The sequence below is a fragment of the Nannospalax galili genome, unplaced genomic scaffold (genome assembly GCF_000622305.1).
Source record: "Nannospalax galili isolate Female #2095 unplaced genomic scaffold, S.galili_v1.0 scaffold87, whole genome shotgun sequence".
NCBI classification, from domain to species: domain Eukaryota; kingdom Metazoa; phylum Chordata; class Mammalia; order Rodentia; family Spalacidae; genus Nannospalax; species Nannospalax galili.
The window spans coordinates 3602156-3618289 of NW_008360320.1; the positions used below are offsets into that span (position 1 = coordinate 3602156).

General features: G+C 38.8%; 1 protein-coding gene across 6 annotated transcripts in view; it reads right to left on the reverse strand.

Moving 5' to 3' along the window:
- Nucleotides 1-702: 702 nt before the first annotated feature.
- Mbd5 (methyl-CpG binding domain protein 5) overlaps nucleotides 703-16134 on the reverse strand; it is a 505686-nt gene continuing 490254 nt past the window's right edge. For 5 of the 6 annotated variants that reach the window (XM_008825172.3, XM_029559701.1, XM_029559702.1 and 2 more), the window contains 3 exons: nucleotides 14039-14112; nucleotides 4347-4422; nucleotides 713-1310 (listed from right to left, as the gene is read on the reverse strand). In XM_008825172.3, coding sequence (XP_008823394.1) covers nucleotides 1239-1310; nucleotides 4347-4422; nucleotides 14039-14112 — 222 coding nt within the window. In that variant the 3' untranslated portion in view covers nucleotides 713-1238. Of the gene's footprint in view, nucleotides 1311-4346; nucleotides 4423-14038; nucleotides 14113-16134 lie in introns of all 6 variants that reach the window. The other variant, XM_008825173.2, reaches the window with a different exon arrangement.

Genomic DNA, 16134 nt, shown 5'->3' on the forward strand with positions numbered 1-16134 from the left:
CTGAGGGAACATGAAGAGGCAGTGAAAAAAATGTAAGAACCAGAGGATGGAGAGCTATGCAGCAAAAAGACAGATGTTTTCTGGACATGACATAGCCATTGCACACATGAACTCACTACAGCTGTGGTTCAAGACTAGGCCCCTCAACATTTCATCATGGATATGGGAGGGGCCCTCGAGGCCTCACCCGTCTCCAAGGAACTACTGGGAGTTAATGGTTGTTGGGGGAGGGTGTGCCATTTTTCAGTGGTTAGCCACTGTTAAGTCGTCCTTGCTGCAGTAAATAACCTCACACCTATGCTCTGGTAAGAAACTCCAATTAAACCCAGTGGATCACATATGAAAAGAAGACATGAAAGTGGGAGGGGGATTTGTTGGGCAGAAGGGTTTCAGTGGGAAAGGGAAATGGAGGATGAAAATAACTAAAATTCATTATTTAAATGTACAAAACTGTCAAACAAACAACAAATGCAACCAATGGTTGCACTAACTGAATTCTTAATTTAGGCCTGTGAGTCCTCATCCCTTTAGAAGTCTGCAAGGTTGCAAGTTCCTAGACATCCAAATTGAGTCCAGTGCTTCCAGGCAAGGATTATCCTAAATAGATAATATAAATGGACACTCAGTGGTGTGCAGTGTATGCCATAGTTGGATATTACATCATCATGCCTTTTCTCTGCTGTTAAATACAAAAACAGCATCTTTTACATTATCATAGAAAAGCATTTAGGTTGTATTTTTATTTATCACTTTACACTGGTAGTCTCTGGTAGGTGTACTCCATAGAAACCAAAGAGTTTTGTACACTATTTCTTTGTACAATAAAAGATAAAGTGTGCATTAGGTATGCTTGTACATGACAATATTGTACAATATTTACATTTCTAATATCGCCATGAAATTCTGTATTTTCTATATACAACGTTGAAAATTCTTCAGAAACATTTGGACTATTTCTTATAATCACAATTTTAGTATTATAGAAAAAGTTTCTCAGCAATCTCTTGACCATTTATCACTCTCATCATACAGGGATTTTGATTGGTTTTTTTCAACATTCATTATCCTTCCTGATCAAAACAGTTTTCCATTACTATTCCTTTTAGCACGCTGTGGTGGTGATAGCTATCTGCCATACTTCAAATACTGATATAACAGTGGCCATATCAATACCTATATACAGATGTATCTGTGCATGCTCCTTTGATAAACACTGCATGTTAGTGGAGCAGTCTCTGTTATCTGGAGATCTTCCTCCTCTTGGGTTTGGGGGGCCTCATTTGTCGGTCACCCTGTGGGATTTGGTGAACCTGGAAATAAGATGAGAAAAAACAATAAGGAAGGTTGAAATCACGAACACCATTTGACTTCTGACAGAGAAATGGGGTAGGGAACAGAGTCTGGCTTCACTTCAGTCATTGATATTCTAAAGCACTTAAAAGTTTTATGAAGACCTGATTTTGCTCACCATCAGTATAAGGGATGAGCAACAGTAGAAACTGAGAGTAACACTCTGCAGGCTCCACTCAACAGTGGAGCACAGGGATGAACTGGAGAAATGTATTTGCTATCCCCATTGTCCATTTCAGACAAAAACAAAGCCGTTCCAGCCAGAGTCCCCTGGATAAACAATCTCACTGTGGCCTGGAAAGTCAGGTAACTGAATACCAAACATGATTTCTTTTTCACCTTATCACCCTACTTATAAATATGTGGTGTGAAAAATCAGGCCAAGGATGTTTATGAGAAGAATCATCAGGAAAACAGAACACCACTATAATCCATTGGCAGGTCTGAGCTTGTGTAAGCTGGGAAGAACAATTAATATAATTCATTGTTATATACTCATGCAGGAATCTGCAGCACTTAAGTCTGTGTATTAGACTGAGCAGGGGTTGAGTAGTACCAGAGTGTTCAAAAATGGATATATTTTAATGGCAGAAGGGAAATAATCAGGTCCCCCAAATTATGACATAGCAACTGATGGGAAGGAACAAAGTAAGATCCAGAAAAGCAGGGTGAACCCATGGCAGTAGCCAAAGAGAAATTTAAAAACTAGCATTTAGACACAAATCCACTGGTATTTTTCAATTTCCATGGAATGGTATAACTACTGTACCACAGCCTGTTTCAACCTGTGTCAACATGTTGACACAGAATTAGAACGATCAGTTCTTGAGATCCAGCACAAGCTGGCTTAATTATGTGTTTTTTTTTTTTCTGTTGTTGTTTGTTTTCCTTTTTGAGACAGGGTCTCCCTGGAGCCACAGCTGGCCTAGAACTTGCTAAGTAGACCAGGCTGGCCTTGAACTCAGAAAGATTTGCCTGCCTCTGCCTCCTAGGTGCTGGGATTAAAGGCGTGCACCATCATGCCTTGTTAATTATGTGTTTTTAAAGTAATGTTTAAGGGTTTGGGGTTGTAAGCACTTGCTTACATGAGCCTTAATTAGCACTGAGAAAAAAGAAAAAAAATAGACAGCAGCAAAGGTTAATTGTCTTTAGTCAAAGACAAAAATAAATAAAAAAAAATAGTATCTAAGGTGCCTGAGGGATGGCTCAGTGGTTAAAAGAGCATACTACTCTTGCAGAGAACCCAAGTTCAGTTCCCTGCACCCAAGTCAGGTGGCACACAATTGCCTGAAACTCCAGCTCTACGAGCTTCTCAAACTACCTCTTCTTCCAAATCCTCTGCACATATTTTAAATCTTATTTATTATTTACTTATTTTAATTTTATGTGTATGAGTATATTGCCTGTATGTATAGAAGTGCATGAACCTTGTGTAGTACTGGTGGAAGACAGAAGAGGGCATTGGATCCCTGGAACTGGAGTTACAGACAGTTGTTAGCTGCCATGTGGGTGCTGAGATTCAAACTCAGGTCTTCTTCAAGAGCAGCCAGTACTCTTAACTGTTGAGCCATCTCTCCAGCCCCTCTATACATATTTTTAAAGCAAGTACAGTTGAAAGCCATAAATGAAGGGGGTTGTATAATTGAGGAAAGAAGTCCTTTTTCGGGGGATGAGGTTGAGACAGGATCTCCCTGTAGCCATGGCTGGTCTGGAACTCACTATGTATCCTGGGCTGCCCAGATCTCACAGAGATCTGCCTACCTCTGTCTCCCAAGTGCTGGGATTAAAGGCGTGTGCCACCAAGGCCAGCTGAGAAGTCTTCACAACAGCAAATTAATAATCCATGGACCAAATGTGGTCTGAAAAGGTATTTTATTGAGCTCTGTAGTAGTTTAATAATTTGTGTGCATGCTTTAATATTTTTCACATAATTGCAAAGATGAGAAATTTTACTTTTGTGTTCTTAGAATTGGGGAGACCTGGCAACCCTGCTGGAGCATGAAGGAGGAAGTACTTCTGAAGAACTCAGGCCCAGGGTGGCCTGTTACTCTCCAATGCCTATTGGCCACAAAGGTTGAACACCCCAAGACAGAGAGTAATGAGATGAGGGCCAAACCCATATTTTCTTTTTCTTGAGAAGGCATATTGTATAATGCATTTCCCAACCCACTTGAGTTAAGAAGGCCATATAACAGGACCAGGTCAATGGAAAGTCAGAGGTGCTAAGTTTCTGGCCTGCGCCCATAGAAGCTCTGCTGACAGTTCTCTGTGTATTCTCTTTTTTCACTACTGAGCAAGATGCAAAGGATATATGGAGCACTCCAAGGTCCTGAGGAATGGTGGGCACTAAAGAGAAAAATGGAGGTCTATGAATAACTGGGTGGAATAATTCTCCTCATTCAGTACCAGAAACAAGTGACTATGGTCTTTGCTGTTGAGTTTCTAAGACAGGGAGTAGGAGACACCTTACACTAACATCTTTGTTAGCAAGTTTCAATTCTAGAATTGCTGCTGTTTTCATACCATATTCAGTTTATTTACAGATCTTATTTGCCTGACCCTGAAGATACTGAGTATATGACCCTTGGTCTAGACCTTTCCTATATGTTGGTAAGACCATTTGGTGTCTTAGGGTCTCAGTTCATCCCGTGAAATGATAGGCTGGAGTGAACGTTGCACTGCTGAATATTTTGGTAAGAGTCATGGCCACCGCTGTGTGTAGTCAAATGTGGAAAGCTGTGGCTTGAGCTTCTATGGCTGCTTACATCTTAAATAAATATTATGTAGGAAAACAAAAGTTACTTATCTCAGGAAAAAAAAGACAGCTAATATTGCTAGGCTGATTTTTCTAAAATAATTTTTCTGATATAAGTCCTTCTTCCTAGCTTAGTAGTTTAGTATTACTATGTGAGTTGCTTGAGGTTTTACCAAAAAAAGAGTTTTAATAAAATATATTTTTAAAGAAATTCAATATAATGAAAAATAAGTTAACTTACAGTCCCAGACATTTTGTCCAATTCACTCATGGCCTCGTGAATAGCAGCTTCTAAATGGTTATTTAGCTTCCCACTTCTGGAATCAATGAAACACGCCAGATTAACAAATTAAAGAAACAAAATATCTCCGTTTAATTCCCTAATCAGGAAACAAAAGCATCAATTCCAACAGAGAAAGCCAATTTATATTCACATTTGGAAAATTCAGTCACAAAATATCAATCTGGAGTTCTCACCACTGAACACTAATGACCAAAGCCACTGCACCACTAAAAACATTAACTCATGAAGCTCTTTCCACCTTCTACGTGCTCCTTCCACATTTTGGTGATTTCGGAAGAACTTGGGCGAGGACTCTGCACACTAATGCAGTCAGTGCTTCCTGCCAGAATTCAGCCTGCCTCATGCTGTCTCTCCTGTGGCCGCTTCTCAGCTGCAGAGAGAAGGGCGGAGGGGCTGAACTGCAGGCTCTGGCCGCTAGGGAGCTCCCTCCGCTGTTGGGAGCGTCCTGGCTGCGGAATTGAGCAAGGAAAAGCTGCAATTCTGGTGCGCTTTCTAGGTGAGAAACAGCTTATTACCTCGCCACACCCACACTCCGAGCTCGGAGCCTGGTCCACCACATTTCTCGCTAAACTGAAAGGAGACTTTCAACAGCTACTGAACGGTCGCAGGCTCCTAGCTCCTCGGATCCTTGATCTTCACTCAGCATTCCATAATAGGTTGTCGTGGATAACATACCACACATCTGCCATTTTTGAAATTTATACGGAGGAAGCTGCTGTACCAACTAGTACAATCTGGCAAATTGCCCTTCTCTGTGGTTACCACCCCTTGCCTATTCTGGCTTTTCCTCTTATAAATAATTACTCCCAAACCTGAATACTGAAATAGTCAATCTGTTGCATTTATCCTGCCAGGACAATTACTAGGCAAGCTGCAGAAGCCAACTTTTCCACAGCAGGCTATCAGCATGGCTTTCCAAGAGTTAACTCCTATCTCGGCATCTACATGGAAGCTGGAATCTACAGCTGTGGGAGATCGTGACTCACAGTCTCATTTAGTTTGGCTTAACATAGTGTTTAAAAACACTTTAACCGGCAGAATGCCTTTAGATAAGTCTTTCAGCTTACCACAGCCCTCGCTAGGCTTTAGCTGAAATGCACCGTGACTTGACAATTCATATATTTTGTTTCTCTCTATACCTTACAGAACTCGGAGTTTTCCACCTTTGAGCATTTCATGTCTAGAACACTATAGATGCTGCATACATTTGTTAAATGCATTTGTTCAAAGTGAGCATGGATGGTCTTACGTTTTGGAAAAAAAAAGGTACATTTAAGTCAGTTCAATTGAAAGGAAAGATTAGTATATTAACAGTAACCAAGGACAATATCAACACAATTCCTTCCACCTTTTGTTGGCCTTATAATCTGGCCTTTGGCTTTTTTTTTTTTTCCTTAATTTTAAAAAAGCTAAAAATGCAGAGAAGTTCATAGAATAAAACAATAACCCAACATATCCATTCCCCAGAACAAACTGTTAATAAATTACATGTTCTTATTACATCTTTTTATTAAAATAAATCTGGCATTTCCATTTGTCTACTATTTCAGTCACATCCTCTCCCATATGCCTCCCAACTTCTAGTTTGTTCTTATGTTTTATATAACATCCATGAATACAGCCTAGTATTGTTTCGTGCATTTTTAATAAGCAAAAGTTGTCATGATATACACATCATCTCTCCCCACTATTATTATTATTATTATTATTATTAATTTGAGGCGAAGGCTTGCCATGTAGCCCAGGCTAGCCTGGAGCTCATAATTCTCTTGCCTCTGGCCCTTTGTGCTGGAATTGAAGGCATACGCCACCACATCAGGATTCTCTTACTGTTACTTCTAAGCACTGCTCAAGTAGACATGGCTTTTATTCTTTTTGCCTAATGTACAGCCTTTTATCATATATACTGTCTGTCATTGTTTCAAAGAGCTCTGATCATCCTATTGTTCTCCAGTGAGGAGTTTGCTAATTCTGATGCTGAGTGGCTGGGAAGGAACTCACAACAAGGACCCTGGGGCCAGCTGTGTTTGGATAAGGTTGGGCTGCACGGACAAACTGCCCAACAATATCACACCTTCTGTAGTGCATTAAGTACGCTTATAGCTCTTATGTATTTTGATTATAGGATCTTAAGGATTTAAAATGGGCTGTACCTAGAAAGTTCTAAATAACTAAAATGAAGATAAAATGTACAATAAAAATATTCATCAGATTGGGGACACAAATTAGACTTGATAGGCCTTAAAAGTAATTAATAACAGAGGACATGAAACCAAGTGAGGGGAGTAAGGAGGGTATGGATAGGGGAGGGGGTCTGAATGTGATCAAAATACAGTGTATGAAATTCTCAAAAATGTAATAGGAATATTTTTAAAATATCCACCAGAGTACCTTGGCTTTCTCTCCTTGACTCTTTTTGTTTCATTTTGTTTTTGAGATAGGGTCTTCCTGTCCCAGCTGGCTACTGACTGTGTAGACCAGGCTGAGCTTGATCTCATAGAGATCTTCCTGTCTTTGCCTCCCAAGTGCTGGGATTAAAGGCCTGCACCACCACACCCAGCTCCCCTTGAATCTTTTTTTAAAATCACATTAATTTATTTGGGGGGGAACACATGCCACAGTGCATGCTTTCTTCCTACCATGTGGGTCAGATTCAGGTGGGCATCACAAGCACCTTTAGCTGCTGAGCCATATTGCTAGACCTTCCTTGAATTTTAGTAATAAAAGTAGTTACTATTTATTGAAAAATTTCCACACACTAAGAATTAAGTTAAATCTTTATATATTATCTCATTTAATCTTTATTGCAATCTTATGAAGTAGGTATTATAACAACTGTATATAAAGCTGTGACTTTTTAGGCATAAAGAGTAAAATCAATGATAATTATGTAATTAAGAAAATGCTGATTTAACTACAAATGACTTTTCAAAGCAAGAGTCATAAAATTTTTCCTAAGAAAAATAAAATAACATTATCATGAAAGTACAGAAGTGATTTAATAACATTACTTACTGAATACAGTGTTAGAACTTTAGGAAATTTGTCTTATTGTTCAGAAAATTATTTAAAATGTTTGTTTAAAAAATATGCAATACAGGCCAGTGAAATGATTCAGTGGGTAAGCCTGACAACCAAAATTCAATCCCTGGGACGTACTTGGTGAAAGAAGAGAACTGATAACCACAAGCTGTCCTTTGATCACCACACACTTGCTATGGCACATGCATGCCCACATATACACACAAATAAATAAATATAATAAAACTTTTAAATGCATTAATGTAGATGAAATAGCTTAATGTGATGCTTTGTCTATAGTAAGCTTAAATATAACGGAGAAATGAGACTTTATTTGGAAAGAAGATATATAGGAAGAAGATAAATATATAGAAGTGGAGCATGAAATTATTTAATGACATCAGGAGAATCAAGAAGTAAAACAATAAGGGCGTGGTGGTGCACACCTTTAACCCCAGCACTCGGAGGCAGAGGCAGATAGATCTCTGGGAGTTCGAGGCCAGCCTGGACTACACAGTGAGTTCCAGGCCGGCCAGCTGGGTCTACAGGGAGACCCTATCTCAAAAAGATTAAAAAAAAAAAAAGGAAGTAAAACAGACTGTCTCATGTCCAATCTGCAGACCAATTTTCCCACTATGTGTGTCAGGAAAAATGAACTTAAAGAGGAAGAGAAATTTCCGTGAGTTCATAAAATGAACAATTAGTCAAATTTTAGTTTTCCAGTCCTGAGGGCTTCCCTGTGGAGTTTCTACTAGTATTTTTTATTCCCTGCTGACATTTAATAATAAACATTTTTACTAATGGACACTCTAAACCCTACTTGATTAAGCAATAGATGTTCATATAATCATATTTCTAGCTATTAATGGAGATAATTGCCACTTCTCATCTCCACTGACTATATTGTCACACATCATCTTTATCTTCACTAATTAAAAAGAAAAAAATGCCAGGTACAGAAATGTGAATGATACAGATGTCAGAGGGAGCTGAGAAATTGCACATCACTCTATAAGATGTGACTCATTTCAGGCCGAACAAAACAAATCTGAATGAGACCTGAAAGTCAAGAACTGTTCTCTGAAAATATAATCCATAAGAAAGTATGAAAACTCAAGACAAAAAGAAACTGAGTAGTATTTCTTGGTTTTTAAAAATTGTTTGAGAAAGCCAGGCATGGCGGCACACACCTTTAGTACCAGCACTTGGGAGGCAGAGGCAGGCGGATCTCTGTGAGTTCAAGGCCAGCCTGGTCTACATAGTTTCAGGCCAGCTGGGGATACAGGGAGACCCTGTCTCAAAAGACCAAAAAAAAAAAAATTGTTTGAAAGTTTCACACACACATGCATTTTGATCAAATTCAGCCCCTTTTTCCTTCCCTGCAATTTCTACCCTGTCTTCTCTACCATGTTTTCCTCCAGCTTCTCAACTTCATGCACTATTTTTTTTTTAATCTACTGAGTCCACTAAGTGTTGCCTGTATGTGCATGGGTATAGGACCATCTACTGGAGCACGGGTATAGGACCATCTACTGGAGCACGGGTATAGGACCATCTACTGGGGCACGGGTATAGGACCATCTACTGGAGCATGGGTATAGGACCATCTTCTGGAACATGGGTATAGGACCATCTACTGGAGCATGGGTAGCCTCTTAGGGGCCAAATCCCTGAAAAAGCCCACTCCTCACCCCACCCCCACTCCCTGCAGTTACTAGTTGCCAATAGCTCCTTAGCTAGGAGTGGAACTTGATGAGCCATCACCCATGCTAGGGTTTGGCTGGTGTGATCCTGTACAGGTCTCATGCATGCAGCCATAGCTGCTATGAGTCTGGAAAATACTGTTTTACTGCAGATACCCACTACCTTTGGCTCTTACAATTTTTCTGGCCCCTCTTCCATGATGGTCCCTGAGCCTTGAGGGAGGTGTCCCATTTACACTCTTATTCTCTGCATGCTGACCAGTTGCTCTGTATTAATCACTGTGTACTGTAAAAGGAAGCTTCCCTGATGAGAGTTGGGAGATGTATCACTCTATGTGCATAAAGATAAGAACTTAGGGGGCAGTTTATTACTATGTCCATGTAGCAGAATAATAGTGTTAGAGTCTCCCTTAGGGCCTATGGCCTAGCCAGCCATGGGTTTTTGGCCTAGTTAGTGTTATTAGGCATAAGTTCTATATTGTGGATCAGGCCTTAACTCCAAGCAGAAAGCAGTTGTAATTCCCATAATATTCATGCCACTATTACACCAGTGGATATTATTTTGCCTGGCCAGTCATTATTATCGCTGACAGGGTTCACAGCTGGGTAAGACTGTTGGTTATTTTCCCCCCAGTAGCATGCATAGCACCTTCTAGCCAGATAGTCAGTAGGGATGAAGCTTCCAGGTTGGTATCAGTTTGATTTCTTTCTATTCCATGACTCAAGTATCTGGTGGCATTTCCTGATTTTAAAGTGAAAGTGTTCCTGGTTTATTTTTTTATCACTTACCATTTTCTAGCTTTATAAGCATCAAATGACCAAAAGAATTTGTACACATAGAAGATTCAATCCATTTTTAATTAAAAATACTAACATCTGAAAACTATGGGATTTTTTTCTTTAGTTGAGCTACTTCTGCTTTTAAGGACAAAATTATCCTGAGTGATGTGTTAAATAAATGTTACTAATTCTTATGTGATTAGGGTATAATAATGCCAGTTTAAAGATACTCATTTTTTATATGGTAGTTTAAGATATTAATGATTAAAATGACCACACAATTGCCTAAACATTTAATATGGTAATAGAATGCCTCAGTTAGCAAAATAGTACATTTTTTAAAACTTTCATCTTATTTTCCAAGTTCTATGTGTAAGGCTCGGAGAGATTAAGCAACATACCTAGGGGCGTACAGTTATGAAAGCAGAAATATGGTTTGAACCCAGATTAAGAGTCAACCTTTTACCCTCTTGTTCTAAACAACACTTTCCTTTTTCAGATGTTTCCTCTATTATTCTTAGTCCACAAAAATGCTTAAATCCTTGTCACTGTTTGAATGTGAACTGCCCCCCACAGGCTCAGTGTTTGAACACTTGGTCTCAAGCTGGTGGTGCTATTTGAGAAGGTTGTTAAACCTTTAGGAAGTGGAGGCTTGCTGGAGGAAGTGGGTCACTGGGTCAAGCCTTGAGATTTTATAGCCTGGCTCCGTTTTCTGTTGATTTGCTCTACTTCCTGAGTGCAGATGCAATGTGACCAGTCAGCTTTCTGTACCTGCCACCGTGCCTTCCCTGCCTGTTGCCATGTTATTCCCACCATGGCAGACTGTATTCCTCTGGAATTGTAAGCCAAAGTAAAATTTTCCTTCCTTAAGTTGCTTTTGTCAGGATATTTTATCATAGCAATGAGAAAGTAACTAAGATGGTCATCTTAAAAATCTATTGTGGTTTTCTAGGAAATTTTCACATTAAGAGTTGAAAGGAGAGTGTACACCTGCTATCTCCTCTCTCTACTTTCTTATTTTATTCCCTCATCCATGAGCACTTTGTATACTACCACAGGACTGGAAACTAGTCTCCCTGTGGTCAGAATGGCCTACAAATTGCCCAATACAAAGGTGAATTCTCATTTCTTGTTTTACTGAACCTCTGTTGATTGTTTAACCCCCCTTCCCCAGTACATTTTCAATCTTTGTCTCTCTCTGTCTCTGTTTCTCTCACCATGCCCCTCTCTGAGACAGGTTTTCACTCTGTAGCCTGGGCTGGTATTGAACTCATGGTGATCCTATGCCTCAGATTCCAGGAGTGGAATTATAGGCCCAAGCCACCACTCCTAGCTTCAAGCTTTGCCTTCTCAGGTCCAACTCTCTTTTCTGGTTCTTCTGCTCTGTCCTGGTCATTCTTCTCATCTCCTTCATTCTGCTAAATGTCCAGGTTTTTCTTTATTCAATCTTTAGTCCACTATTCAGATTGGTCAGAGTGTCTCTGTTGTGATGGTAACTGTTTTTATATTGTCAAATACTATTCCTTCAGTTTTAGACATGTCAGCTACCTCACAGACACCCCAAAGAATACTCAGCAGTTCCTTCCATATTACTGTTCAGTTATTGTTTCCACTCTCCTTCCCAGTAAATAACAGTATGAAAAACAAAGCCGTGCTTTGCTACCTTTACTGTAGAGTTTCTTCTTTACCTCTCCAATCTCTATACTACATTTATGATTACTTATAAAGAACATTTCTTTAGGGGCTAGAGAGATGGCTCAGTGGTTGACAGCATTGGCTACTCTTGCAGAGGACATGGTTTTGGTTCCTAGCACCCACACGGCAGCTAACAACTGCCTGTAACTCCAATTCCAGGAGATCTGACACCCTCTTCTGACCTCCACAGGCATTGCATGACATGGGTGCACCTATATACTTTCAGGGAACAAACTCATACACATAAAATAAAAATAATAGATAAAATATTAAAAAAACATTAGGTAGCTCCCAAATAAATTCATCACAAACAGTAAACTAGCTTTAAAAAATGAAACAATTTTAAAATTTTGTATTACCCACTCCAGTGGATGGCCCCAAATCAAGAAGTATATGGACAGCACAAATTGGAGTTGATGGGATGGCCCCAAATCAAGAAGTATATGGACAGCACAAATTGGAGTTGATGGGTTATTAAATTAAGAAAATAAAGAACATGAAGTTGGGGGGGACAAGGAGGTAGGGCTGGATTCGGGATGAGTTTAGGGGAAGAATTAAGGTGAATTAAGGTGAATATGATCAAAATACACTATATGAAATTCTCAAAGAATTAATTAAAATGGGTATTTTTTAAAAAAGGGAAAAAACCGTGTGTTCCCCAATTACCTTTCAAAAACTGCTTAACTGAAAATACACGGAGGGAAATCCTAGTAACTTTAAGGCAGTGTTTGTAAATATCTAAAGGAATCATTTCAGTTTTGTGTTATGGACTGAATTTTGCACATAATCCAGGTAACTAGTATACCTCACTGGCAGAAACATTTTGAGGATCTTTTTCAATAAAGAATGGGTACTGCAGAGGATTCTTCAACAAGTGACTCACTACAAATGTGTGAGGAAGGTTTTCACAATTTCCCTCCTTTCCTCCAGCTCTTGTGTTATTTCAGTGGTCTGTCCTACTAACTGCAGGGGAAGAGCCACTTAGTGGGAGCAGAGGGACCTGGATCTCTGTGCTCCTACAGGGAAGTTACCCAATCATTCACAGCTCTCCCCACAACTTGTGTCAGCCTGCTGCCTTCCAAAGATACGGAACACAGGGACACAGGAGTTACCCCTGTGGCTGTCATATTCTTATGAGACAAGATGAAGAGCCTCCCCAAGATCTTGATTATTTCTAAGGTTTTGCTTCTGGGAAGAATTATTGAAAGACATCATAAAGGAAAGGAAAATGTCCATTAATAAATATTATGGATATGATTATTCAGGACTTTTATGCAAGGTATACTACTAATCCTATAAACTGATTTTTTAAAAAATGGTAATTGGTGCTGGTAAGTGATAGAGCATTTGCCTAGTATGCACAACACAGTGAGTTCTATCTCAGGCACTGAAAAAAATAAGATACAATAAAACAAAGCAAAAAAAAAATTAAAAAACTCAACAGTAACAACAATAAAAACCCAAACTCTAAGCCTATGTGTAAATGTGGGTGTGTATAAAGATCATTTTACAAATGAATAAAGATTAATATACAATTCTTTTTTAAACATTTATTTAATGTGTGTGCATGTGCACATGTGTACATACATGCCATGATGCATTTGTGAAGGTCAGAGGACAACTTGCAGAAGTTGGTTTTCTCCTTCTACCATGTGGCTTCAACTTGGTCTGTCAGGCTTGGTAGAAAGTACCTTTACTGACTGAGCCATCTCGCCAGCCCTAATATATAATTCTTGGTTGTTTGAAAATGTAGAACTGAACAGGTAACAGATTTTAAAATAATTCTCTATGCACATACACTGAAGCACATTTGTAGTTTTCTATCTTAATATGGAATAATAATGATTCATAAAACTCCCTTACAGCAAAATGGTTTCCAATATTACCTGCTTATTTTATTAATGTTATTCATGTTTTAGTCATAAAATAAAGATCTAAAAAAGCCTGAATAATAATTTAGGCTCAAAGCTCGATTTCTTGTTATAATTCCAAGAGAACTTACATTCAAGTCTATACTTGAATGATACTACAATGTGACCCATCTGCCAAAGTTTTTATGTATGTATTAACTGAGCTCCCTCACCCCCAGATTTGTACTGCAAATGACAGACTCACTAAACTTGTAGAGTTTACTTAGTTGCCATTAAAGAAAGAGTAATCATATTTTCTTTCCCACTAAATAAGGAGGGTAGAGATAGAGGCAGATGAAGAAGTAAATCCCACATAGGACGTAAACAAATTAGAAAGAAAATGCTTTTTTGGAATAGGCTATTCAAATTTGCCTTGTCTGTTATGGGCCCCTTGGGTGATAAATATTGAACAATACTTAGTTCACAGCATGGACCAAATCAGTGAAATTTCACAGTCCCTTAGAAGGAAAACCAATAAATCACAGCCTTGAAAAACGTTATGGAAAACCAAAGCACTTACTTTCTGTTCCTTTTCCGGACTCGGCTGTAGGCTTCTAAACCTTCTGTTAGTGTCTTCAACTTCTCGGGCTCCACCTGAGTGAAGGTATGAAGACCAAACCACATTACCCAGACCTGTAATTACTAAACATGGTTTTTATTATACCTTCTTGCTGGACAGCAGGTGTGGCACTAGGGAAGTGGAACCTTAACTTTTACTACCCTACAAATTTCTGTCCTTGATCAATTAGAGGCCAATTCTGGGGCTTTAAGCTGAAGCACCAGTGGAAATGAAAGCTTGGTTTTGAAGTTGTCAAGCATTTTGAAATTAATGTTTTTGGGGAAAAACCTAGAATTTATATAATCTGCAATTCACAAAACCATACAAATCACAAATTCTGGCCCACTTTCTTCACTGCCTTACACTCAGCAACTGCATGTTAGTACTCCATAGGGGAAAGGTGGTCAAGGAAGAGGGTGGGCTTGGAGTCAACAGGTTGGAACTGGAATCTTACCTTCTCATTACTTAGCATGAGTAAAACATTTAAACTTTCTAAGTCTCATTTTCCCCCTTTTGAAAGGCCAGTAATACCTACCTTCTAGTTAGATGTGCTGTGGGCATTAAAGTGAAATGCCATGTTGGACACAACACCTATCATGCAGGATGCATTAGGTTCCCCAGAGGCCAGGAAACAACAAGGCTAGAGACCATGCGCAGTCCTGCTGCTGTGAGAGGGAGGCGCTAAGGCCTTAAGGGCTTGTCCCTGCCCCTTTCCTACTATCACTGCACACCAGTGAAGCTGGCTTTCTCCACAGACCTGGCCACAAGGTGGGCTGGGTATTAGCATGTGTGGGTGTGTACCTAGCCCTCACCCACTCCCTCCCTCAAGAAAAACAAAAAAGAGGAAAACTTGTACATAACAAAATGCCTTGAGAAAACCTTGCTATTTGTATTGATCTGGAAAAAAATCAGTCTAAGTAAAAATAGTGTTGCTTGCTGCATAAATCCAGCTTTAAGGCAAAATACCCAAATGACCTCTTATCTGTCCACTCTTTATGACTGAGTCACATATAAAAATACTTGTATTCAAGGAAATCTTTGTTAACTTTTGTCTTCACATTTTGATGACATTCATGAATGTCATTTATAAATAATTTCTCTGTGATCTCTTCAAACTAGTTTACAGTGAGAATAGAATTGCACTGTCATGTCTGAATTCAGGCATTTCCAATTGTTCAGTGAAGTAACTGAAATATATTCCTTCTTGCAGCTTTATATTTGTCCTGAAGAATACAAATATCTCATTCGCCCACATTCATTAGGGATAGGCAATCCAATGTGTGCCAGAACAAGAGAAATCTTTGCTCCCATCACACTTCATAAATAAATGTTTCCTATGGACCAGAAAAGCTTAAGTAAGCTGAATGCATCCATGTGTTTAAAATAAAAAAGCGTTCCTATATATATTTTCACATTTCATGGCAAACTGAGGTTCTGTCTGGCATTCATTCTCAAGAAGGAAATATGTGAAATACTGTGCACACTACATTTATGTAATCAATAAATAAGTCCACCTTTTAAAATCTTTTGACAAAGTCTCACTATGTAGCCTATGCCTGGCTTCCACTTATTTTTATTTATTCTTGCCAATAGGAAGAAAACCCTCCTGCACATGAAGATCCATCCAGTCTCACTGTGGCAGTGAGAGACTGCACAAGAGTGATCAGGCCATGGAACTCATTTTCACAATAAAACAAAGCAAAAATAAATGATTACCCTGTTGACTGTAATTTTAAAAGCTTGTTAGGTCTAACTATATTTTTAAGTCCTCAATTTTTATTTTTAATTAAGTAAGGAATAAAGGGCAGTGAAAACATTTTTGTGCATTTTAATGCAAAAGACACTGTATTATCATTTGAAATGATATGAAAATTCTACAGACTAATTTTATTTTGTGGATAAGAGTAATACATGTAAGCAATATGGCCAGAATTGAACAGTTCTGACTCCAGAATATTCACTTTCTACCAAATTAACGCCAACATGTATTGAAATATGGAACCATTTTATATATATGAAAGCTATATGTAAAAACATTAAAGACATACACAGACACA